The 27,779-nt window shown below is 36.1% G+C and overlaps 1 protein-coding gene across 1 annotated transcript in view; it reads right to left on the minus strand.

Moving 5' to 3' along the window:
- The window catches only part of RYR3 (ryanodine receptor 3), a 731,065-nt gene that overhangs the window by 417,525 nt on the left and 285,761 nt on the right, over positions 1-27,779 (minus strand). The window contains exons 10-12 of the mRNA XM_078151313.1: positions 26,296-26,452; positions 3,333-3,506; positions 198-319 (exon numbers count right to left, since the gene is read on the minus strand). Coding sequence (XP_078007439.1) covers positions 198-319; positions 3,333-3,506; positions 26,296-26,452 — 453 coding nt within the window. The remainder of the gene's footprint in view (positions 1-197; positions 320-3,332; positions 3,507-26,295; positions 26,453-27,779) is intronic.

Consider the following 27,779-nt stretch of genomic DNA (forward strand, 5'->3'; position numbering starts at 1 on the left):
AGAGAGAGGTGTCAAAGGGGAGGTCCCAAATGTGAAAAAAATACTCAGTGACCCAACTTTCTGTAGGTTAGCTCTACAGGTGCTTAGTTGTTTCCTGTCATGCTTTATACAAGATAAGAAAAGTTAATGGTAAAAGAATGCCATGGGACCCATGTCAATGATATTAACAGGGAGACATAGAAAAATCATTTATTTACCTTACAAATTGGCTAAATAAAGACGTTGTATTCCGGATGATCCGAGCAGCCTGGGACTCCTCGTGCTGACATCTCTGAAGTGTTAAGCCATCATCCATGTGGCCCTCTTGATGGAGTATAACCTGCATAGAGAGGTAAATGAAAGCCAAGTCTTCTGTCATACATCATCCCCTAAACTAACCAGTAAATATTATTTGCTCATCTCCTTCATAAACTCTCTCCTTCATCACTTCCTACCAAACTTTAGAGACAATTTTCACACCTAAAGTATTAACACAGTTAGTTTAGGTCTATTTACCCACTTACTTACTTTTGATTCTCAGTGCTCTGATTGCAAATGAAATATAATGGGCTGGCTTAGATTGGAGTTCTTGAACCTAATAGGTAAATTGGGAAGGGAAAAATATATCTCACAAATACATAGATTTTTCTCTTACACCAAATGTAAAACCTCTGCAAACTTTAAAGCACTATATGAATTATTGCTATTATTGTTGTTGTTAATAATAATCATTATTACTTTTCCTGGAAAATAGGAATACCAGAATTTTACTCCCCCTGAAATATATCATTAGAAGCAGAAAGAAAATTTAAAACAAAACTCTCTACTAGGATCATAGACCTGGATTGCTCTGACTACAGAGAAGCTGTAAATCTTAGATATAATCATACTCTAAGTCAGATAACCTAAGTAGCAACAGAAGACAGACACGAGGATATCCATTTTTTCAATTTTTTAAAAAATTTTTTATTAATTTATTTTGATTTATCAACAATCACTTCCATATGCTTTTGAGTTGAAAATTTTTCTCCTCCTTCCTCCCCCCCACCCTCCCCAAGACAGTGCACAATTTGATATTTTACATACCCATTAAACATATTTTCACATTACAGGATATCCATTTTTTAATGGTAATGAATGATGGTACAAAGATGAAGTCATAGAGGGCAGCTTTTTATTACTATAAAGAGCTGTTATATGATATTTTTACCTTTTTGTGGGGCTAGAAATGAGGGTAGAGATCAACAGCTGACTACCTCTGCTCTCCTTGGGAAAAAACAAAACAGGCTAACCACATACCCTTTATAATGCTATTCAACCAACAGATGCAGTGGTGCTTCTTGGCATTTAATTTCTTTTAACAGTAACAAAGGGAAAAAGTGAACTAATATAGATCTCAAAGGTACATGTGTCAATTTATAAAGAAGACAGCTCCCTTACAAATAAACTTCATTTAAAGAAATATCTCTGCTCTCTCTTACCTTAGGAACATAATAAATACCATACTAGATCAGATCTTGTGAAATTCTACTTCTCTATTTTCTCAAAAGTATGACCTACTACAATAAATTCAAGAAAGGAGAATACCAATTTGCAAAGTCTTGTGCCTCTCATTTAACCTATGAGCCTATGTTCTTTCTTGCTTTGAAGTTCAGGTAAGGATGTGCCCCTAATTTGATTCACTAACTGCTACAAAACATTGTTCTGCTTAGCACCTCCCAGCAACTACTTGATGTTGCATTTAGAATTTGAAATGCATTGCTAGTGTATGTACACTAGTAGATTTCCTTTGGCTCCTGTCCCAGATCTCTAGTCCCTAAGGACCAAAGCTTTTTAAGTTTTGCTTGTTCAGTTAATGCATTCAAACCAACTAGCAAAACAAGAAGATAATAAGCACAAGGGAAAAGTCAATTCTTTGAACTATTACAAGTCCTACAATCTCAGCAGCAAAGTTTATATGTATGTGTACATGTACATATGTGTACGTATATGTACACAGATACATGTATATATACATACCCATGTGTGTATCGCTCTCTAGAAAGGGCTATACGACTCAAGTTTAAATCTCATCTTTAGAGAGTAAGGGCCAAGATGAAATCTTACAGCAGTTAAAAGATCAGTCCTTCACTTTTAGCTCAGTCATCTCCTGACTAAGCGGGCTAACTGAACGTTTGGTTTTGCCTAATCTATTCAGATTGCCTGCCCTTCATGAAAAAATGCTTCATATACATACTGACACGCCCTATCATTTAGAAGAATTTATAAAAAGACACAGCATATGTAAATGTGATCTACTTTTTTTATCTACTTTTAGTTCTTTCTTTTGGTGTTTTGGTTCCTTGGAGGGTTTTTTTGGTCTCTTCTCAAGAAGCTCCTTAAGCTGCTTCATCATCTTACCAATTCTCTGCACCTTCCCAGGTTTATTATGTCTTTCTTGAAATGTAGGCATCAGAACTTCAGAAAATACTTTAGAAATACAAGCACACAATTCTTTTACATGTGATATACACACATATACATATATACGTACACATACACACATATATGTAAGTATGTGTTTGTGTGTATGTATTTTGTGTGTATCAGTACCTATATTCGCAACCTTCCTTTGGTTCCCAATTGGTCTTCCAATTGGTGGAAAGCTCAAATTCTTGGTGTTTGTTCCCTGCTGCAAATCAAAAGATGGTCTAAGACAGAAAATAACTGCCTAAAGAACATGTTGACATTTGTATCTAGGCCATTTTCCCTATTGTTGGCAGACCAAAGCAAAATACTCAAAACTGAGCAACAAGTTTTGTTAATACATCACTATCCCACCTCATTGAAAGTCTGTACCTTACTCATAATGGATTTTATTTTTCTTGCCTTCTCAATGTGGGGAGGGGAAGAGAATTTAGAACTGAAAATAAAACTTTAAAATTTTTAAAAGAAAAACTATGCTTGTGTATTTATGTTATTATAGAATCCATGTTTTCTATATGTGTGTCCCATTTAACCTCTATTTTTCTTTAAATAGAAAGTAAGCTCCATTCACAGAAGTATTAGAGTATATGATTCTAAAAGAGTAGCTAACTTTTAAATCATTTACACTAGGCTTTTGAAAGTGATGGTGGGATTGGAGGCAGGGATAGATGTTTTATATTTTTAAATGTTTTTTAAGGCAAAAATAAAATCATTTTGAATACCTTAGAAAATACCAACTAATGACAAAGTAAATAGTTCAGAAAATTAGGCACTCTATAAAGTAATGTGTAGTTCATACTACAAGAGTCCCCTGACACCAATACATTTCCATTGCTCAAATATTTCTAAGCTGAAGTAACAAATGTACAGATATTGAAACTGCTCACCTTTCTTTTCAGTGGGCCAAGGCGTGATGTTTTGGCATCTTGTGCTTTGTAAGTCATCCACAGACCACTAGCTACATGCTGGACAAAGCATACGGAATCACCATACTTTATTTCTGCAATTCCCATGCCTTCAATATCCCGCTTATGACTGGAATCCAATTTTTCCTTGATCTCCTATTAACACACACCCCCAGGCAAAAAGCACAGTTATTTTTTATTATATAGAAAATCAACATAAAAATCATTATATATATACATATATATATTATATGTATATATATACACACACATACACACACACACACGTGTCTATTTTTTAAAATTGATTTCGACTTAGTTGTTTAGATGTCCGAATGTATTGTCCCAGAAAACCAATATTGATGGTTAGACTCAGTAATAAAATCAACTCATTGATTTATTGGCATAGTAGTACAATTGAAAGAGCCCTGGCTTTGGAGTGAGAGGACCTGAGTTCAGAGCCCAACTCTGCCACTTACTAATTGTGCGATCTGTGGCAAGACATTTAGCAACATCGGGTCTCAGTTTCTATACCTGTAATAGGAGGGAGTTGGACTAGATTATCCTGCCAGCTTCTCATCTTTCCTGCTTTGGACCAGATCTAATACAAAGGAAAACCCAACCCTGAAATAAGCACTTTTTAAAATTTTCTAAGAGTTTTTCCTATTATCAACAATGGGAAACAGAGAAGGAATAGAAATGGCTTCCTCCCATTTAGTCAGTCAGTTAATAAGCATTTATTATGTTCCTACTACATGCCAGGTCCTGTCCCTACACACATTTTTCATTCTAGCCAAATTGTACTACTCTATCCTCTAAACATATCCTGGCTCTGCTGCTGATTAGCCATCTTCCATCTTCTTTCCTATGCTTAAAATATTCTCCCTCTTTCTCAATCTGCTAAATTTCTACCCATCCTTTAAAGCCAAACTTAAATTCTATCCCCTCCAGCAATCCTTCCTAGACTGCATAATTCCCCTACACACATACACACACACACACACACACACACACACACACACACACACACACATCCTCTGTCTCACATTATAAAAACCTTCACTCTCGGATTTCACACAACACTTTGTTTGACAACTGGAACACACTTATGTATTACTGAGTATTACAGTTGTCTGTGTGTATTATCCTAAGCTTCAGCAGGATAAGGACCAAATCCTTGTATCTCTCCCAAGTACTTAGCACAATAACCTGAATCTAATAGGCATTTCGTTTTTTTGAAGGTTAAACAAAGCTTCTCTTTCCATTTCTTTTCTTATACCCCAAGAGGTACAGAGGTGATTATTGTGTATTTTGTATTCACAAAGAAGTGAGATTCATCTATATTTCAGAAAGATGCCCAGGATTAGGCATTTCCTCATACAAATTAGAGCAAGGGATCTCAGGTGAGAAACAGTACCTAAAATGGTAGAAGCAAAAATGAATCAGGAAATGCTGGGAGCAGAAGCAGTTGATGGATGGAAAAAGGCCTCCAAATTTCTTTTCCTTTGCTTTCTCTTTCAACTTTACTATTATGTTCAAGTACAAAGAAGGACAAGCTGGGGGGGGTAGGGATAGGGTTCTAGTCATCAGTGGAGTCTGGTGCTTCAAGAAGGAAAGGAATCATCTAGCCCAATCCCTTCATTTTATAGATGAGGAAACTGGGATTCAGACCTTAAGTGACTTGCCTGAGTTCACATAAAGAGTGAAAGTAGCTGATGTGGATTTCAAGTTCTAGTCCAAATTCAAAGGAAAAAGATAAATCAGCTGTGGCTGTGCAAAACAAAGAAAACTTAAGTATACACCTATGAACACAGGTAAATGTATGTGGCTGCAAGGTAGACTGTAAGCTCCTTGAGGGCAGGGACTATATTTTGCCTCTTTTTTGTATCCCCAGCACTTAGCACATGCCCAGCACATAGTAAGTGCTTAAGACATGTTTACTGAATGAATCTCTCTTGTTCTGATCACAGTTCTTTCTCTGTTGTTTTTGTTTGTTTGTTCTTACTTTCTTTATGCAATCATTTGAGAAACAGACCTTAAAAGAGCTATGATATCTGTAGCAGGCAGGTTGGTACTCCTTGTAAGTTTGAAGGATTTAGCTACAGTGGATATTATATACAAAAACAGTATTATGGGAGCCTAATATCTTCTCATTGTACTATTTAAATATCCATTGCTAAAATGACAGAACCTCTGGTGAAGGGAGGAATGAATTGCAGTATTGTGTGAATTACTGAACCAAGCAATATTTTAGATGTGTTTTCATTTTATGACAGTAATAGTTGTATATGTGCTTCTACTGACATTAGGCTGGCTCAGAATATCTGATTCTGAACAAGTAAAACCAGATTGAGCTGATTTCTTCAAGTTCAGTTAATTTTCTATCAGGAGGGCTGGATTTCATGCTAAATACTGTGTTTCATTCATCCCTTTTGTTGCATTTTTAATTCTATGGTTTTTAGAAATGAACGTTACTCCAAGGAAATGTGCAAAAGTTGTAGTTCTTAATAAGCACATTTCAATGACTATTTATTAGAAATATTGCAGTGGTTGCAATGGTGTGCGGAAAGTCAATCATTTCAAGAATCGTTTAAGTCCATAATGAAACAGGATCAAGTACACCAAAGTGAAAAAGAAATTGTGGTTGAAAATGAAAAGCAATTATTAGAACTGACAAACTACTAGAGTTATTCCTTCTACATCATGAGGGTTAGGAGCACAACATCCCTGAGATCTGGAAAATCTGCATAAAACATTTTGGTCTTCCCTTCATACCAGAGAAGTCTGAATTTTTTCTTTTTCTTTTATGGAATATTCACACTACCTGATTATAAAATTTGGGTTAAGTATTTGGTCATAGGTTCTGCATTGTCTGCTGGCCTTCACATGTCATCTGTGGCTTCTGCAAAATCCCCCCCAATTCCCATATAATTTCTTAAGCTGATCCACGCTATATCAAAACCATGATGAAGAAAGTCTCAATGTGGAAGCAGTAACTGTACTCCAAAATAGCCTAAGTAATCCTCAGAAAACAAGCAAAGACTTTCAGAGGAATATGGCAGCTATTATTAATTCCTCTAAGGCATAATATAAGCTTCTTAAAGTTAGAAGAAAAAGAAGAGCAATTAAAAATAAATAGTTACTAACACTACAAAGAAAAAATTTGGGTAAGCCAATACAAAAACTGAAGTACTGAAGAAGATTGGAAAAAAGTAATTTTTACTATAGAGGCAGCTAGGTGTTGCAGTGGATGGGGTGCCAGGCCTGGAATCAGGAAGATGAGTCTTCCTGAATTCAAGTCTGGCCTCAAACACTAGCTGTGTGACCATAAACAAGTCACTTAACTATGTTTGCCTTAGAGTTCCTTATTTGTAAAATGGGTTGGAGAAGGAAGTGTCAAATCACTCCAGTATCTTTGCCAAGAAAACCCCAAATGTGGTCTCAAAGATTCAAACATGACTGAAAAACAACTGAACAGCAACAACAACAAATTTTTTACCGTCCTTTTAAATCAAAGTAATACCAAAACTATTGGCAGAATTCCAGCAGAGTCTGTAAGATCTCGTGGAACTTTTTTATTTCCAGTAGGCCTGAAAATCTTATCTCCCATGATGGAGAATCACTTTATAATTACAGAAATTATAAAATGGATCTAGGATACTACAACTTGACTTTGTACTATGTTACATAACCAAAAAAAAATTAACTAATTTATTAGGGAAAACTTCTGGCTAAGATGGCTACGTAATATGTCACACAGGAAACCAAATCTCCTTTTATTCTAGCAATGATCTAAACAGAGCACTAAATGGATCACACACATACACACACACACACATACACACATACACCCCAACCACACAATCCAAAGTGAAACTTTATTCTGGATAGCACAAAAGCATAGCTAGAAGTTGTAGACAGTGGAAGAAGAGTTCCTTCAGGGAAGCAAACATGAGCATAGGTAAACAGATTAGAAAACCTCAGCAGCACCATAAAATGGGAAACCCAAGACAGTGTCCTGATTAGGTAACTTTAGGGCATGAAGAGACCATCAATCCCCTTGATAGAGGAAAAGCAAAGGAGACAGAAGGCAGACAAAAGGGTTACCCTCTGACTTGAGAAATCCCAAGGGGGCACAGAAGATTACTCAACACCCCGACTAAGGAAGCACAAAGTGAGGACAGGAGACCATCCAGTGCTCTGACAGGAAAAATCTTAGGGAATACAGAGACCACATAGTGTCATGATCAATGGATTCCTAACATGGACAGAGATCATCTTGTATTGTGATCAAGGATGCCCTAGGAGGGACAGAAGACTAACCAGCACTCTGATCAAGAAAGATTCAGGGAGACAACAACACTGCCTCCCCAAAACCTTAATCATGGAATCCTTAAGGCGTACAGAAGATCACATCATACCATGATTAGGAACAGTCAGACACTGAAGTCTGCCAACATTCTTGATATGCCAAATGTGGAACAAGCAGAAGGAAAGCAGGAGAGTAAGATCAGTGTTAAATAGAGTCTTACCATAGCACTCAAAATTAAAAAAAGAAAATCAGAAAATTTCATCAAAAATAACTAAACTGGAAAATGGATCAGGAGAGATAATCAAAGAATCAACAGACCACCAGAAATCACTGGATTTTTTTAAAAGTAGATATCATATTTCAGGAAACCGTGAATAAAAACTGCACAGAACTATAAGAATTAAAGAGCCAAGTGAAAATAAAGAATCCACTAATTACATCCTTAAAGAAACCCTAAAATTAAAACTTTAACAAAAATACCAGAGTAAAAATCCATTAAAATATACAAAAAGAAAGCGTTCAAGAAGTAAGGAACCACAGTTAGGATCACACAAGACTCAGTATCTATCAATATAAAAAGAAGAAAAGATCGGAATATAATATTAAAAAAAAACCCAAGAGGTAAAGGTTTTAAGAATAAATTACTTGTCAGAATCTTACAGTGGGAAATATATATATATACGTATATATATATACGTGTGTCTGTGTGTGTGTGTGTATATATATATATATACCTTTAATGAAACAGAAGACTTCCTAGTATTCCTGATGAAGAGACCAGAGCTGAATGGATACTTTGAAATGTAAACATAAGACATAAGAGAAATATAGGAAGGGTAGCTAGGTGGCGCATTGGATACAGCATCGGCCCTGAGGTCAGGAAGACCTGAGTTCAAAAATGGCCTCAAATCAAACACTTGACACTTACTAGCTATGTGACCCTGGGCAAGTCACTTAACCCCAATTGTCTAAAAAGAGAGAGAGAGAGAAATATAGGGATAATAGGAAGGGACAATGGGATAATTAAGTAATTATATATTAAAAGGGGTAAAAGAAACCATTTCCATTTAATATCTTAGCATCTTCAAGGACCATAAAGATTATAAATATGGCAGAAGACATAAGAACAGTTTTGTTTTATTTGATGATTTTGACAGAAAAAAAGAAAAGTATGAGAATAAGAGAAAAAGAAGGAAAATGTGTTATCTCACACAACTTATGTATAAGAGGAGACTATAAAACATGGAAGAAGGTATAAGAAGGAGTGGGCTACACAAGAACCCACTTTGATTTGAAGTGGACAAAGGGAATTTAAATATACACATATGCACTCTCACACACACACATACACAAAAGAATGTATTGTAGAAATCAATTAAACCAAATAATCAATTAAGCAGGAACAAGGAGAGAAGAGAGGGGTGTTAAAAGAAAATATAAAAGTCATAATAGGAAGGGATTAGTCGTAAGTAAAACAAAGTCCATCCCTGGAGGGTAGGTCATGAATCAGTGAATAAATGGAAAGAAATACAGGGTAAGAACCTATAACCAGGAGATATCTAAGAGGAAGAGAAGAGATATAGTGGAACAGAAGCAGAATGTGTGAAACATAGATATTAGTGTTGGTGTTGAGTACAATCTTTCTTTCTCAATACATCATTCTTCATTATACAAAAGGGGATGGGAAGCAAAGGCATAGAAAGTATAAAAGAAGATGGAGAGAAATACACAAGGAATAATTATAACTATAAACATAAATTTATTTATAAATATAAACATAAATATAAAATGGAAGATAGTAACAATGGATTAGAAAACAGAATCCAACATGCTATTTACAAGAAATACACTTGAAAGATTCACCCAGAGTTAAAATAAAGTACTAGGGAAAAATTTATTACGTTTCAGGTAAACAAAGAAAAAGAAGAATAATGGTAATAATAATAAACTAAGACAAAACAACAGTTCAAAATAGACTCGACTAAAAGATATAAATAGAAAAGTACATTATGGGTAAAAGCACCACAGAAAATGAATTCATATTTCTTAAAATAAGTGCACCAAATGGCATAGCACCTAAATGCAAAAAGTTAATAGACTTATAAAAAGATAACAAAACTGTCATACATTGTTACTTCTTTTAATTAATTTATTTTGAATTATCAACAATCACTTCCATAAGCTTTTGAGTTTTAAATTTTTCTCCCCCTCCTTCCCCCCCCTCCCCAACATGGGGTGCAATCTGATATAGGCCATACATATACATTCCTATTAAACATATTTTCACATTAGTGATGTTGTAAGTAAGAATTAGAACCAATAGGAGGAACCCACCAGAAAGAGGAAACAAAACACAACAGAAGGAAAAAATAGCAGATAGCATGCTTTGATCTGCATTTAAACTCCATAGTTCTTCCTTTGGATGTGGATAGCATTTTCCATCATGAGGACTTTGGGGATGTCTTAGATCCTTGTATTGCTGAGAAGGGTTAAGTCTATCAATATTAGTCATCACACAACATGGCTGTTACTGTGTACAAAGTTCTCCTGGTTCTGCTCACTTCACTCAACATCTGACCATACAAGCCTTTCCAGGTTTTTCTGAAGTCCACCTGTTCATCATTTCTTACAGCACAATAGTATTCCATTACATTCATATATCACAACTTGTTCAGCCATTCCCCAACTGATGGACATCCTCTCAACTTCCAATTCTTTGCCATCACAAAAAGAGCTGCTATAGATATTTTTGTACATGTGGGTCCTTTTCCCATTTGTATGATCTCTCTGGGATACAGCCCTAGAAGTGCTATTACTGGATCAAAGGGTATGCACATTTTTATAGCCTTTTGGGCATAGTTCCAAAATGCTGTCCAAAATGGTTGGATCATTTCACAACTCCAACAATGCAATAGTGTTCCAATTTTCCCACATCTTCAACATTTATCATTTTCTTGTTTGGTCATGTTGACCAATCTGATAGGTAAACTATTCCTTGCTCTCCCAGTTTGTTTACAGTATCAGCCTTTACATCTAAATCATGAACCCATTTTAACTTTATTTTGGAAAAAGGTGTGAGATTTTGATCTATGCCTACTTTCTGTCATACTCTTTTCCAGTTCTCCCAGCAGTTTTTGTCAGAGTGAGTTCTTATCCCAGAAGCTGGGGTCTCTGGGTTTATCAAATAATAGATTACTATCATAATTGACTACTGTGTCTTGCAAACTTAACCTACTTCACTGATTCACCACTCTATTTCTTGGCCAGTACCAAGTAGTTTTGCTGATTGCTGCTTTATAATACAATTTAAGATCTGGAATGGCTAGGCCACCTTCCCCTGCATTTCTTTTCATTAGTTTCCTCAATATTCTGGACCTCTTGTTATTCCAAGTGAATCTTATTATTTTTTTCTAACTCTATAAAATAAGTTTTTGGTAATTTGATTGGCATGGCACTGAATAAAAAAATTAACTTAGACAGAATTGATTAGCTCAGCCTACCCATGAGCAACTGATGTTTTTCCAATTATTTAGAGCTGACTTTATTTGTGTGAAAAGTGTTTTGTAATTGTGTTTATAGTTCCTGGGTTTGTTTCAGGAGGTAGACTCCTAAATATTTTATAATGTCTACAGTAACTTTAAATGGAATTTCTCTTTCTATCTCTTGCTGTTGGGCTTTGTTGGTAATATATAGAAATGCCAATGATTTATGTGGGTTTATTTTATAGTCTGCAACTTTGCTAAAGTTGCTTATTATTTCAAGTAGTTTTTTACTGGATTCTCTAGGATTCTCTAAGTATATCATCATATCATCTGCAAAGAGTGATAGCTTTGTTTCTTCTTTGCCTATTCTAATACCTTCCATTTCTTTTTTTCCCCTCTTATTGCTAAAGCTAACGTTTCCAGTAGGATATTGAACAACAGTGGTGGTAATGGACATCCTTCTTTCACTCCCAATCTTACTGGAAATGCTTCTAGCTTGTCCCCATTACATATGATGCTTGCTGAATGTTTTAGGTAGATGCTATTTATTATTTTAAGGAAGACTCCATTTATTTCTATGCTCTCTAGTGTTTTTAATAGGAATGGGTGTTGCATTTTGTCAAAAGCTTTTACTGCATCTATTGAGATGATCATGTGGTTTCTGTTTTGTTGTTGATATGCTCTATTATGATGAGTTTTCCTAATACTGAACCAGCCCTACATTCCCAGTATAAATCCTACCTAGTCATAGTGTATTATTCTTGTGATAAGTTGCTGTAATCTATTTGCTAATATTTTATTTAAAACTTCTGCATCTATATTTATTAGGGAAATTGGTCTATAATTTTATTTCTCTGTTTTGACTCTTCCTGGTTTAGGTATCAGCACCATATTCGTATCATAAAAAGAATTTGGTAAGACTCCTTCTTCACCTATTTTCCCAAACAGTCTATATAGTGTTGGAATTAATTGTTCTTTAAATGTTTGATAGAATTCTTTTGTAAATCCATCTGGCCCTGGAGATTTTTTCCTAGGGAGTTCATCAATGGCTTGTTCAATTTCTTTTTCTGAGATGGGGTTACTTAAATATTCACTTCCTCTTCTGTTAATCTGGGCAATTTATATTTTTGTAAATATCTGTCCATTTCACTAAGATTGTAAAATTTACTGGCATACTGGTGGGCAAAACAGTTCCCAATTATTGTTTTAATTTCCTCTTCCTTGGTGGTGGATTTACCCTTCTCATTTTTGATATTAGTAATTTTGTTTTATTTTTTCTTTTTTTTAAAAAAAATTAAATTCAGCAAAGGTTTATCTATTTTATTGGTTTTTTCATAAAACCAGCTCTTAGTTTTATTTATTAGTTCAACAGTTTTCTTAATTTAAATTTTATTAATTTCTCCTTTGGTTTTCAGTATTTCTAATTTGGTGTTTAATTGAGGATTTTTAATTTGTTCTTTTTCTAGTTTTTTTAGTATGCCCAATTCATTTCCTCTTTTTCTATTTTATTCATGTAAGCATTTAGAGATATAAAATTTCCCCTAAGAATTGCTTTTGCTGCATCCCATATGTTTTGGTATGTTGTCTCATTATTGTCATTCTCTTGAATGAAGTTATTCATTGTTTCTATGATCTCTTGTTTGACCCAATCATTTTTCAGAATTAGATTATTTAGTTTCCAAATATTTTTTAGTCTATCTTTCCATGGCCTTTTATTACATATAATTTTTGTTGCATCATGATCTGAAAAAGGATGTATTTAATATTTCTGCCTTTCTGCATTGGATTTTGAGGTCTTTATGCCCTGGTACGTGGTCAATTTTTGTGTATATGCAATGTACCACCGAGAAAAAGTGTATTCCTTTCTATCCCCATTCTATTTCCTTCAGAGGTCTGTATGTGTGTCACTCTGTTTCAAACGTGCTTCCTGTAAACAACATATTGTAGGATTATGGTTTTTAATCCATTCTGCTATCTGCTTCTATTTTATGGGAGAGTTCATCCCATTGACAGTTATGATTATTATCTGTGTCTTTCTCTCCTTCCTTTCCCTCCCATTTATGCTTTTCTTTCTCCTTTTCCCTCCTCATTAGTGTTTTGCTTTTGACCACCACCTCCCTCAGTCCCATTTCCCTTCTATTATCCCCTCCCTTTTCTTCCCCTTTACCTTTATTACTTCTTCCATCCCTTCTATCCCCACTCCCTTTTCTTTCCCCTTTTCCCTCCTAACGCCTGTTAGATTTTTATACCTGATTATGTTATTCCCTTCTTGAGCCAAATCTGATGACAGTAAGGTTCAAACAATGCTCATCTCCCTCCCTTCTTTCCCTCTGCTGTAATAGGTTTTTGTGCCTTTTCCTGTAGGAGGCCTTGTCTGCCTTCTCCTTTCCTTTTCTCTCAGTACATTTTCTTAGTTAGATCAGATTAATCTACTGACTTAGATCCATTTAACACACTTGATTACATTTTTTTTATCATTACATCAAAGTCAATTTATATCTACCCCCTTTATGCATACCCCTTTAATATGGCATAATAACAATACAGTTCTCAAGAGTTATAAGTGTCATCTTACCTTGTAGGGATGTAAACAGTTTGCCCTTATTAATAACATATCTTTCTGTCTTGTTTACCTTTTTATGTCTCCTTGAGTCTTGTATTTGAACATTAAATTTTTTGTTGAGCTCTGGTCTCTTTATCAGGAAGGTTTGGAAGTCCCCTATTTCGTTGAATATCCATCTCCTCCCCTGAAAGATCTTGTTCATTTTCACTGGTAGTTGATCCTTGGTTGTAATCCAAGCTCCTTTGCCTTATGGAATATCATATTCCACGCCCTATGGTCTTTTAATGTAGAAGCTGCAAGGTCCTGTGTAATACTGACTGTGGTTCCATGATATTTAAATTGTCACACATTGTTATTGTGGATCCCTCTCAGACTAGGCAAATCTACCCAAAATATACATATAAAAGAAGTAAATGAAGTAAACAGAATTTTAGAAACATTAGTTATGATAGGCCTTTGGCTATGTCCAAATGAGAAAACGAAGGAATGTAGAAATTATTTTCAGACCAGCATCTCACACCATGTATCAAGACAAGTTACAAATGGATTCATGACCTAGATATAAAAGGTCACATCATAAACAAATTAGAGCAATAAAGAAGAAAATAGCTTTTGCAATTATGCATAAGGTAAGATTTTCATGCCCTTACAAGGGATGGAGATAGTCACAGAAGATGAAAATGAGTAATTTTGATTACATAAAATTGACAAGATTTTACACAAATAAAATGAAGTTTAAATTAAAAGTGAAACAGTTTCCTAGGAAAAAATTTTGCATCAAGTTTCTGATAGGTGTCTAATAAACAAGATAATACAATACACAGCGAGTCATTGGAGCTTACTAAATAGTGAGTGACATGCACTTTAGGGAAATGACTTTGGTAATGGTGTAGAAAGATGGACTGGCATAGGTAGTGGGTAAAAGGTGGAAAGAACAAGTGAGAGTATACATATTGCAACAGTCCAGGCAAGGGTTGATAAAGGACTAAAGGGGTATAGTGGGGAGAACGGTATGGAATCAGAAATGACAGGATTTGGCAAAAGAGTGAAAGTGAGGAGGTGAGCATAACAGGAAGCTTGCAAACCGCACTGATAGTAATAGTTCAGGTGAGGGATAGGTTTGGGGAAAACATTCTGTTTTGGATCTATTAAGTTTGAGATATCTATAGAACATTCAGTTTGAAAAGTTTAATAGGAAGTTAGTGATACAGAATCTGGCAGTCATGTTTAGAGAGATGGTAACTGAGCCTATGCAAAAATGATAAGGTTACCAAATGAGAGAGTGTAGACAGAAAACATAAGAGGATCTAGAGTAGAGCCTTGTGGGACAATTAGAGGATGTGATATAGATAAATAAGCAACAAAAAGAATGAGAAGGAGTGGTCATACAGGTAGGAGAACCAGTAAAGAACAGTGTCAGGAAAACCTAAAGAATATATTAGGAGAAGGTATTCAATAATATCTAATGCTGCCAGGTCAAAAAGAGTGAGGATTGAGAAAAGGATATCTGGCAATTAAGAGATCATTGGTAACTTAGGAAAGCAGTTTCAGTTGAGTGATAGGGATAGAAACCAAGTTATAGAGAGTTAAGAAGAGAATAAGAGTGAAGAAACTATTAAATTAAATCACCTTCCAGGCAGACTATAGACAGACTTCTCAAATGTAAGGTAATGTAAGAATCTTATAAAATATAATTAAAAAAAGGAAGAGTAATTTAAAAATGAACCATTCCCTACTGATGGGAAGTAAAACAGAGGGCATTGGATTTGGAGTCAGATGACCAGGGTTCAAATCTTAGTACCATTTACCACCTGAGTGACTTTTGTTAAAAATGATTTTTCTTGGTAATCTGCATCTTAGAGACTCAGAGCTCTACCCTGCCAGCCTTCTGTCCAAAGTTGTTCAGAAGGACATCTCCGATAATGAGATTGCACTGAATCTTTTTATCTTGGTCAAACTCCAATCCCAGTCTTGAACTGATTTTATCCTACTCAGGTTTGGGTAGAGACAGACTTCCAAGACTGGGGGTGGTATTTCCTTAGATGATAGGCAATATTGGCTCCTGTGGACTGAGTGATCTAAGGAACCCACCCACCTCCTAGTATGTCAACCAATCATGGTTGATTGGCACCTATATCAGCATGTGGACAATGTAAATGGTAATGCCACTATGTTAATTTTGTATATTTTGGGGCAAATTTTATATAAAATAATCAGTGAAATGGAAGAATAGACACTACTGCAACACTGTGAAAATTCAAACCTTGTATTCAAGTTTACTTACTCCCTCCAACTGTCTTTACAGTGGTCTGTTTGTTTTAGGTAAATGTGAGCAAAGTAAGGCAAGATGACCCCAAGCTTTCCATAAAAAGATGTTTCTTGTTACCTTACATACTGTATTCACCACACTAAATAATTAATACAAAATCATCTAACCATAGAACTAGGAGAGGTTTTAAAGTTCATTTACTCTAACCCTCTCATTTTACTGATAATAATATCATTATTACAGTTTTACAGATAAAGAAACCGCAACTCTGAGAAGTTTTTCACTTTAAAGGATAGCAATTTGGCAATTAATAAATATTATTTTAATGTACTTTATATACATGAATAGAACTAAATTGTGATGGTTTCTACAATTTTTTGCATGTCCTCTTCTCCCCTTCCAATTTTAAGAAAGAGAAAAGGATTGCAGATGACAGTCCAGCCCTTATGATCTTGGACAGGGCACTTGACTTGAGGCAATTCCCTATGTGGACTTTCAGTATGTGTAGGGATTCTCTTTCCAGACAGAAAATCATGTGATGAAGAGACAGAGTTTTAAATAACTGCCTAGCCAGAACTGGAAATATATATATATCATAGATTCTTTGAGGGCAGGTTGGCCCTTTGTTCTTCTCTGGTGGTGAGCAAAGCCTGGCTGCTGTTGCCCTCCTTGGGAAACAGGAATCTTGGACCATGGCCTCCTCGCTGTGGCTAAGAGAAGTAGTAGTGGTGGCAACAACAAGTCCTTTCGCCAAGTGCTAAACTCCCTAATGGGGCCAATATGTACCTTGTACCTTCTTTTCCTCACTGAAACGTCTAATAAATATCTCTTTGTTAAAAACTAATTTACATTAATTGGTTAATTGATACTAAGGCTCTAATTGAGGATATTAATTATAATGGCAATATGAACTGTAACTGATGATTAATATTGGGGAGATCACATAAGGATGGAGATTTGGGCTGATAGTATTAAACAATCATCGCAATGCCTCACTGATACCCCTAGAACCCTGAGGAAGAGAGATAGCCTTACTTTGAGACAGGTCATATCACCTAGAGCTATCAGCTTGCTTATGGCTTTGAGTGAGAAAAGGCCCAAGACCCATCTCCCACACAGAAGACCAACACAACAGCTGGTCTTTTTTGCTCTCTACCAGAGAAGGAAAAAGGGCCAAGCTACCCCATGAGAATCTTTCATATGCACTTTCAGTTTTAGCTCAGCAGCCAATCAAAAGCCTAACTCTTCATCAAGTAGTTAGCAGACCAGAGAGTACCAGTGCATGCTCAAAAGACAACATGAGGGACTCCTCAAGCCATGCAATTGAGCATACACATAATTGAGCATACACATAAGGGCTGGGCTATCAGCCATTTCCTCCTACCCCCATTCTAATGGCTACCAATTTTTTTTTTACCACTTCTCAATAAAGATCTTCTTAAACTGAGAATTTGGTTAAGTCATAGAAGATATGACTAGCATAAACATCTTTTCCTGCTCAGAGGATCCCTGAATTTTTGAACTGGAAGAGAGCTTAGAGATCTCTAGTGTAGGGGTTCTTAACCTTTTTGTGTCATGGATCTCTTTTGCAATGTGGTAAAACTTATAGATTATTTCTTAGAACAATGTTTTTAATTGAATAAAATAAAATAGGACTACAAATAAAAGTATTTCTATTGAAATACAGTTATTAAAATATAATTTCTTATAACCCTCATGAAATCTATTCACAGATAAGAGTATGTAAAAACCAGGCTAAAAACTCCTTTCCTACTTAAACTTTTAGTTTAAAGATGATAAAAATGTAGGTTAGAAAGATGAAAATATCCAAGATCATATAGATGAGTTAATTGCAGAGCTGGGACTGGGATTCTAGCCTCCTAACTCTTCCTCTTCTTTCTGTGCTTTGCCAACAATGCTGCATGCCCCATCCTCTGAAGTAAGCATGCTCACCCCTGGAGTCTACAGGCTCCCAGAACCACCCTCATGTTGATACCAATTTGATAAAACAATTGCATTGACACAGGGCCATTCAGAGTTTTTTTTCTTTTAAGACTTAAAAAAAAGGGCACACATTCTAATTTAAATTCAATTCATCAAGAATATAAATCATTTTTGGTAAATTCATTATATTATAAACACACTGAGAGAGTTCATTAAAGGAAAAATTACTTCTGAATAACAACCCTTTATCTACACTCCAAAATGTGAATTGGAACTCAGCAGACCTGTGTTTTAGACCTGAGTCTGCTAATAAGTAGTCATGTTAACTTGACCAAATTATTTCCTATCTCTGGGCCTCAGTTTCCTCATCTTTGAAATGGGAAAGGGAATAAGTTTGACAGAAGAGTGGAGGATGGGCTAGAGTGAGAAAAGACCAGGCAGGGAGACCAAACAGCAGGCTACTGCAATAATCCAGGTGTGAGGTGATAGGGATCTATATCAGGATGGGAGCAATATCAGAGGAAAAAAGGGGGCATTTATAACAAGAGATGCTGTGAAGGTAAAATTGACAAGATTTGGCAACACACTAGATATCATAGTTAAGAGTGAAGAGTTGAGGAGGACAACTAGGTTGTCAGCCCAGGTGACTAGGAGGATGCTGGTGCCCTTGACAGTAACAGGAAAATCAGGAAGAAGGAAGGACTTGGCAAAAGATAATGAGTTCAGTTTTGGACATGTTGCATTTAAGAGGACTATGGTATATCCAGTTCCACAGGTCAAATAGGCAGTTGGAGATGTGAGACTGGAGGCCAAGAAACAGGTTAGGGCTGAACTAACACATCTGAGAATCATCTGTATAGAAATAAGTCAATCTGTGCAACCTGATGAGATCACAAAGTGAAAAATTATAGATGGAGAAGAGAAGAGGGCCAAGGACACTACCTTGGGGAACACCTTGGGGAACAAGTTCGCTGGCATGATTTGGATGAAGATCTAGCAAAGGAAACTGAGAAGTCTTCAGGAAGGAAGAGAATACTATCACAAAAACAGAGAGATGAGAGTATCAAGGAGAAGAGGACTGAGTGTAAAAGTCCATAAACAAGTAAGGAAGTATAAAGGGGTGGTGGAGTGTATGCAGTGTTCAGAGAGGACTAGTCCCTCTAGTATGAGGGCTTGCTGAGCACTTTTCAGGGCTGTTCATCCACTTTTGGTCCACCTTAACTCAACTCTCACCTGTGGCTTCAAGAAGCTATAGCATGTGCAGTGGCTACACCCTGGCAAACAGTCTCTGCAGATGGGCTAAACCATGCTAAGGGTAACAGATAGGCCTCAAACCTGCTGCTGAGTTAGGGGGATGTCTACCCTAAGCATGTGAAGACCTTCTCAGATGAAATGGGTGGTTGAGAACAATTTGTTTCAATGCCACGAAGGCAGCTGAAGTAGGTTGTGTGGAGTACTTAGAGCTTAGTCAGACACTGAAGATGCCAAAGTCATCCACTACTGGGTGGTGATCATCAGTTGTTTTGATTTTGTTCATGCCACTGGATTTCAGTGACTCAGGAAGAGTGAGGTTGACAACTTTGTGCAACTCTCCCTCATTGAAATCCAATTCATGTGCAAGTCAAGACAGTGATGTCACTGATCCTCTTAGACAATGAAGGATGAACAATAATGAAGGGTACGTTTCCTTCCAGTGTGATTACTTTTGAAGACAAAATTTGGATGCATTTTTAATGAGACACAAATTATTTGTGTTAGTATTATCATCAAAAATGAATATATGTGCTACTATAAAATGGCATAAAAATAATTAAGAAAGGTCAACCAACGTGGAAAAGAAGAGCTATGTTTCAACTACAGAGTGTTCCAAAAGTCTTAGTGTAGTTCAAAGCTTTAGTAATTCCAGAACTACAAATGCTACAGACCTAGAAACATGACCATTTTCATTTCATTATTTAAAATGTTTAAATATCGATGTTTTTCTTATTTTCACTATAACTCCTGTCTTATGCTACACATACATTAGTAATTTTGGAACTTTGTAAAAACTGTTAGCTGCTGCTCAGTGACTGAAAAGATTGCATTTGTAATCTTAGCCTTAAGATCATCCAAAGAATGAGGTTTTGATACATGTATTATAGTTCTGACATGACCCTACAAGAAAAAGTCTAATGGAAATTGATTAGGTGACCAAGCTTTCCAAGCAAAAGGACCTCCTTTACTGACCCACCTGTCTGATCATCATCCAGAAACTGTTGCATACATAATGCATAATGACAGGGTATCCTGTCTTTTTAAAAATGAAAAAAAAATTCAAAATTCATAAAAATAAGCATATGCAAAAAAAAGTAAACTTCCGAATGATATTTTAGTAAGTTTGTTGTATTTATATTTCTGACATTATTAAAACAAAACTGCATTAAGATTTTTGGGATATCAGATATCATAGAATCTTTAACCATAAACCTTGAGTCCTATTCAAGTACATTCACTTTGACACTACCATGCACTGCAGAAAATATCTTAAAGCAATGATATGCCTATACCCTGCAGCAAGAGATACGGCATTTGAGATTCTATCTGAATTATCTGAGTCATGATCTATAATATTTAAAAATAATTACTAGACATATTGAATGTTACATGTAATGAGACTTGCCAATAATGGTCATTCTTTCTTTCCTGAGAGGAATTTAGTGTTGTCACATTTCAATTTTAAATAGACAGTATTGCAATGCCAAAGCCAAAGCAAAATTGAATTATCCCTGGAAATGACATTCCATTGTCAGGATCATAGGAAAATAATGTAAAATCAAGTTTATGGCAATTGAACCAGCACATCCACATGATATGAAATTATCTCTTTGTAAGTTTATGGGGATGACCTAATGGTAGCAAAATGATGACAGTGTAAGTCTACAAAGAAAAGTGAGATGAACTATTATTTTAATATAAGACTGAAAGTATGGTTGTGACAATAAAGTTACCCCATTTCTAGAGTAAAGGAAATATATTGTGGTTCTTCAGTCAAATCACATTAACATAATGAAAAAAAGAAAGTGACTAAAATCACTATCTTGTCTAAACTTTTATGCAACATGATGACACAGATATTCTACAAAAGTCATGCATTGCAAAAATGGGGCCAGGCAAATATTCTCCCAAGCACTTGGTTTTCACCATCTTCCAACATGCTCTTGGTTGCCTAACTTACCACCCTTTTAGGCATATACACTCCTAGAAGTGACTATCGGTCTTAGCAATTAGCACTAAGCCATTACTTGTTAGGTCAGCCCTATTTAAAAGTGTTCACTAACATGCTACTTGCAGCTACTCCAACTCTCCTTAACTTAGAAATCTTTGCTACCCCTGCTTCCTAAGGTCTCCAATAGAAGTAGCACAAACTTTCCCTGGAAGCTTACCTCTTAAAACCAGGCTAGAGAATCACAAAGTACCAGCTCCTTTTAAAGGTAAAGGAAATAGATCTGTTACATTGTATTTCAGAAAAAAGGAACTAATGGCCTACGGATATGGTTGCTTTATGTCAGAGATTTTTCTGGTGCAGGACTGATGTCAAATATTCATAGGATCATGGAATTTAGAACTAGAAGAGACCCTAGATTATAGATTTCTATTCCATCGTTCCCATTGTTTTAGTAAATAGTAACTGAATGAATTAGCTCAGTGGGCATCACAATGGAAACATATAGATTTCCCATAAATCTTAGTGCAGTTTTAAGCAGCTTAAAACTGGAAATAGTCATAAGCTATTTAAAACTCAACTAGGACTTTTGGGACACCCTGTATGTTAATACCAAAGTATCCTCATGTGGGAACTCTGGTCACCAACACAGATCAATCTATGACTTAGTGGATAAATCTTAGAGAGTTGACTGAGGCTTAGAGCAGTTTTGTTACCAAGCTATTATGTGTCAGTGTCAGGATTCTGAACTCATCATAAAGAAAGTTCTTTATGCTAAATCCAGTCAGGAGGCCTGGGTTTTTGATGCCCAGCTATTTCACTGACTCTCTACATGACCTTGGAGCAAGTTTGAACCACAATTTCTAATCCACAAAATAAGAATATATACGTACATACTATTATATGACCCTTATTCTACCTCACAGGGTTGCTATAAGGAAACTACAAAGTGTTTGGTCATTATGCAACCCTGTTTTGCATTGAGTTAACCCCATTCAGGTGCTCATTGGTAATTGTGGTGAGACATCATCTTCATCCCTAACAGCATTCATTAACTCAAACGTTTATTAAGTGACAACTGTATACTAGAAACTATTCTGCTGCCTTCCAAGGGTTTGCATTCCATTGGCTGGGGAAGGAGAGATGTATAATGGACAGCTATGTACATAAGAAATACAAGAAAACATTGCTTGGCACATAGTAGGTGTTTAATAAATGCTTCTTGTCTGGATGGGTCAAAGGAGAGATGCAGGTGGTCTGAGAGTAAATGAAAAGAGACAGAACCTTTTGGAAGTGGGGACAATCAGGGGAGGCTATGCAGAGAGCAGGGAGTATTCAAGTCTTGGAGAAAGGGAAGGGTTTTAGGAGAGGCAGCTAAGGGAGAAGGGCATTCCCACTGGAGGGAAAAGAGGTGGGAGGGAACAAGTGGTAAGCAGCTGAAAGTCTAGTTTGACTAGAATGCAGACGATGGGAAGAAGGGTAAGGGGGGACCAGGGTTAAAGAGAAATTTCAGTCAGAGGGCACTGAATGAACGCCAGGCATCCTAAGGACAATAGGGAGACTCTAAATATGTTTAAGCAGGAGAGTGGTGAGAGAAAGGATTGTTAATAACCAATGATTTGAGAAGATTCAAATTTCCTCCTCTTTCTATTGTTCTCATTTCAAGACCTCAGTCTCTGAAGGTTGAGCTAACCTCCTTTATCCAGATGGCAGAGATACCCACCGAGATGGGGAAGCTATTGTGTTCTGCTCAGGTTTGGGTATGGATAAATTCTTTGAGTAGATTGCCCAAGGCTGGGGCTAATTTAGAAGTAGTATGATCAAACCTGTCCATTAGGAAGGTTATTTTAGCAACTGTGTGAAGGATTGATTGGAGGCAGAAAGCCCAATTAGAAGGCTATTATTATCCAGGTAAGAGATGATGAGGGCCTGAACTAAGATGGTTCCCCTGGAGTGGAGAGGTGATCGTAGATAGCAGCTGATGGATATGGAAGGGAGTTGAGGGAGAGGAAAGAACCAAGAATGACTGTAAAGTTTTTATTCAGATTTGAACTGTCTTCATATATATGATCATAGATGTAGTACTGACTAGAAGGAATCTTAGAGGCCATCAAATCCAACCCCCTCATTTTTATAAGTGAACTCACTCAGGGTCATGCAGCTAGCAAATGTTGAGGTGCTTAGCATAATGTCTGGCATATAGACATTTAATAAATGTCTACTGATTGATTTATTAAGGGAAGACTTGAACCCAAATCTTCCTGATTCCACAATAAATAAATAAATAAATGATTTTTTTTTTAAGAAAAGAAAGAAATCTTGGCTGCCAAGGGGGCATACATGACTTCAAAGAAAATATGGAATAGGAAGTCCAGAATTATAACAGGATAAATGTAATCTAGCCTAACCCAGAAATCTTCTTGGGTAGTGATATCAAACTCAAATAGAAACAGAGGCTACCAATCCAAACATAAGGATTCAATATCCCAAGGATATTGATTTAGTTTCAAAATGTAATATTATCTACATTTTATTATATTTTTTTAATTTTGTTAAATATTTTACTATTACATTTTAACTTGGTTCAGGTAGCACTCATGGCCCATGGGCTGTTTGACACTTTTAGGCACATCACCAAAGCCCACTTAGTAGATACTCAATGAACTGCTTTATGCCTCAAACATTCTGAAACTTGCAAGACTAAATTACAAGACTCTGATAGGGAGAAACTCTGGCATTCTTTGTTATATAGGTTTAGGTCTTGAGTTTTCGAATTCCATTGCAGGTACTTAAATATAAGGTAGTAAAACCCACTCATACCTTCTCATACCCACCCTACCACTGCCCAACACAGACTACTGCAGGAAGGCTCTTTAATTCCTTTTGGGAACATCAATCCCAGGCCTTGGTTCCTGGCCTGTCAGAGAGTCTCAGCCACTTCAACCCACATTCCTTTTGAATCGAAATAAAATGAGCCATATCAAAAACTGTGGGATCTTTGGATCATTTTAAACCTCTGTGATGATAATTCCAGTTGCAATACAGCCACAATACCAAGTACAGGGATATAACATATGACTCACTAGTGACTGACAGCCTTATTGGTGCTGAACCCTGGCTTTTCAACCATTTGGTTCCTGTCCTTTTCTGTGTGCTGGTGCAGGTGATGGAGAAATAACAAATAAGTCTTTTTAGGGTAAACTACAATAAATACAACCTGAGTGGAGCCAAGTGAGTAGGAGGATTAGAATATCTTTATAATGCTATGAACTTTTGGTTTCATCCTTCCCCTGCCCCTAGAAGCTAAGCACTCAGAAGAGTAACTAAAAGCCAAGAATGATGTTGGAATGAGGCGTCCCATCTCAAAACAGTATTCTGTCTATCTGAAAACTGATTATTCCCTGGCCCTTAGAGAATCTCCTACCTGAAATTATAGGGCTCCTGACATCACAGTCCTTACTTAGTGTAGCAATGAAACATTTGCATTGGGAGGAGAAGAATGAAAGGAATAGATGTAACGGAATAAGGAGGACAGTAAAAAAGAAAACTTATCTCTTCATAAGTTATGGGTTATTTTTATTCTAGTCCAAGTGGTTTACTGGGGAGAAAATGTGATCCTACTATTTATCATCCTGTTTGCTCTTCTTTTGTTTTGCTTCATTCACTTCTTTAGAAGGTACATTGCTCTTCATTTCTTTTGGAAGGTGAGTAACATTTAGCGCCCATCCAAGAGAGGCTGAATTTGAATTTTAAATCCCACAAATTATCCTGGCTCTGTTGCTCACCCTCTGATTTAGTTCAGGCAAGTCACTACCCCTTCTTTAGGCTTTTGTTTCCTCATCTGTGATCTGTAAGGTTTCTTAAAATTCTACAGTTCTAGGAATGACTCAATCTCAGAGCAGAAACAGAAAGCAATGTCTGGAGAGGCAAGAAAAGGCCTCAACAAACTAAAAGGAAATGCTGCAGGAAGACATAGAAAAATTTACTTTTCTGGGTGCCAATGAGGCGTATCCTGGCAGACATTGCTGAAACTACCCATAAATATAGGTGAATTCTGGAGGAGGGAAAAAAATCTCTGTCCAAAAAAAAAATCATACTTTTGTTTTAACAAAGTGGAAAAGATGATGACATTGTCCCTTAGGGAAACATGAATGTAAAAAGACCAGAATATGTAGTATCTCTCCTATTCTAGCATAATAAGAGGAAAGGATATTCCACAAAACTTCAGCTAATAGCTCTACTCCCATACTATAAATGATAGAATGATCTATAATCTATAAGTCAAAGAGAACTTAAGATTCATTCTTGGAAAAAAAAGAATGGAATCTAAGATAAAGATGACAAAACTGTTCAATTACAATCTCGGGATCAATGTAACATCTCAATGTAACATCTGAACATACTGACTGTATAAAACATTGTTTGAGGGATTTTTCTTAAAAAAAGAAAGAAAGAAAATAAGAAAACTATAAGGTAGAATGGCATGGCATTCACCTGTTAGTCCAGTGTCTAAACTTGACCATCCAAGTGGACTTGGCTAAGGTTTAAAAACAAAATCAATATTTTTTATGTGACTTACAATAACAAAATTATAATTTCCTAGCATGGCTTAGACATTTATTACTTATGGAAAGGGGCGTGGGGAAGAGAGAGGAAGAGACAGAGAGAGACAGAGAGAGAATGAGAGAGATTTGAGGAATGAATGAGCAAGTAGCTGGCAATACTTTAAAATGTAAATGGCATTAGGATTATGCCATGTCTGGAGTCAAAGATATCTCCTGACTCTGTCTGCAATGTTCTCGAGCCAGGCATTTCTGCCATCCTGTACCAGGTATTGTGTTATTTGCAAACTAGTTTCTTTTCAATTAATTTTGTTTTAAATCAGTCTTGAAAGTTGCTTTAAAAACTGACATTTTTAAAAGTACCATTTTAGTTAAAATATTCAACTTCTACCACTACACAAGATCCAGGTTTCCATTTAACCCCAAACCAAAGATTATGGAAAGTAGAGGCAAAAAACGCAGCATTTCTTTTAGATTCATTGCCTGATTTCACTTAGTTCAGTCTGATCTCCATCAGGTGTGGGTATGCTTGTTTTATATTTATTTGTTTTATGTATTTCAAAACTTTCACTGTGGGAAGAGGCCCCAAACCTTCCCTTACCAATATTTACCTTTGATGCCCGGAAACAAAAGGCCGTGGACTTGGTGTCTGATTTCCCCCTATCTTGCAAAATAAGGCCTTGATCTTCTGTCAGAGCCAGGTAATGGCCAGTGGTAATGTGTCGAAGTCGGAAGGCCTGGCCCCACCTGATGTTACTGCCACTCCAGCTAAATCAATCAGCAGGAAACATTTGTGGTTATATACTAACAAAGAGCACTAAATATCTAATTAGTACTTTTTAAAAACTTGAATATTTAGTAGTTTTCTCATAATCTTTCAGTGAGCCAATTTACAAAATCTGGGTGCAGCAATCCTTTTACCTCTCCAATGCTAATGATTAGGAGGCAAGTCTAAGTGCAATTCATGAATATCTAATTTTCCCCTTTAGACTACAATTTAGGGGCAAAAATAAGGAAACAGGGTTTCTAATAGTTAAGGTAATTCTACTGCTTAAAGGTCACTTGAAGCCTCCAGGCTCCACTTTAGAGAAAGTGTATAGTCTTCAGTGATTCAGTTCCCCTTTTCATGCAAATAGCTTCACTGACCTGAAGAGGAGGGGAAAATAATGGAAATAGACTCTTTTAAAGGCCAACTTATTTCTGACCATAAAAGCATTCACAGCATGAACCTGGACTCTAACATTTTAATATCTTGGAGTGCATTTCAATGATATTCCTATCTTCAAAAGGAACAGTGAAAAGTGTTCTTTAGTTTGGTTATTATTGAAAGAAAATGAACAATATACAGAGAAATAAATTAGGCCATTGATCAACCTATGGAGGCCTCATATGCAATGCCTTGTGTCAGAGAAAAAATGACCACATATGTGGTACTTAAAACATAACCTCATTTGAAACTCTCTTAAAGAATGCCTGAAAGAAATGGCCCTCCAGGAGCACTATAAATTGAATTTTAAGGCAAGTGCAAATACAGTGCTTTCCATGAAAAGTGTGAGGTCAGACTTGGAGGAAAACTTAGCTCATATACTTTTAGACGATTTTTAAGTGAGAAGGCAGTTCAATTAAAAGTTTTAAGGAAAGAGTTTGGGATCTAGTTGAGAAATAGCAAGCTTTTAGTGGTTTAATTTATGATAAGTATCAAATTTTGACATACCTCAAAGTATTTCTACTTGAAGGATCTAGCGCAAAATGCTTGAAGTACTTCAAGGTACTTCACTTGAAGTTTAAGTTGGAGATGTGGAAGCACTGGGCATATATAACTGCCTACAATTCAAAGGGTCTCCAGGGTAGGTCTTTATTCATATAGGTTTTAGAAGAAGAAGAATTCCTTTTTATGTATGTCTTCTTCTAGATTCCACCATAATAATCACAGGGAGGCTTGAGAGCAAATGGGCAAAGAAATACTCAGACTTCACTTCTAATATGTGCAAGGTTCCTAGAATATAGTAGGCACTTTATAAAGTTTCTTGATTGCTTGACTGATAGTCAAGATGGTAAAGTTAGAGGTTTTTGAGGAAATCTGAATCATCCCATT

The sequence above is a fragment of the Phascolarctos cinereus genome, unplaced genomic scaffold (genome assembly GCF_003287225.1).
Source record: "Phascolarctos cinereus isolate Bilbo 61053 unplaced genomic scaffold, phaCin_HiC Scaffold_3;HRSCAF=262, whole genome shotgun sequence".
NCBI lineage: Eukaryota > Metazoa > Chordata > Mammalia > Diprotodontia > Phascolarctidae > Phascolarctos > Phascolarctos cinereus.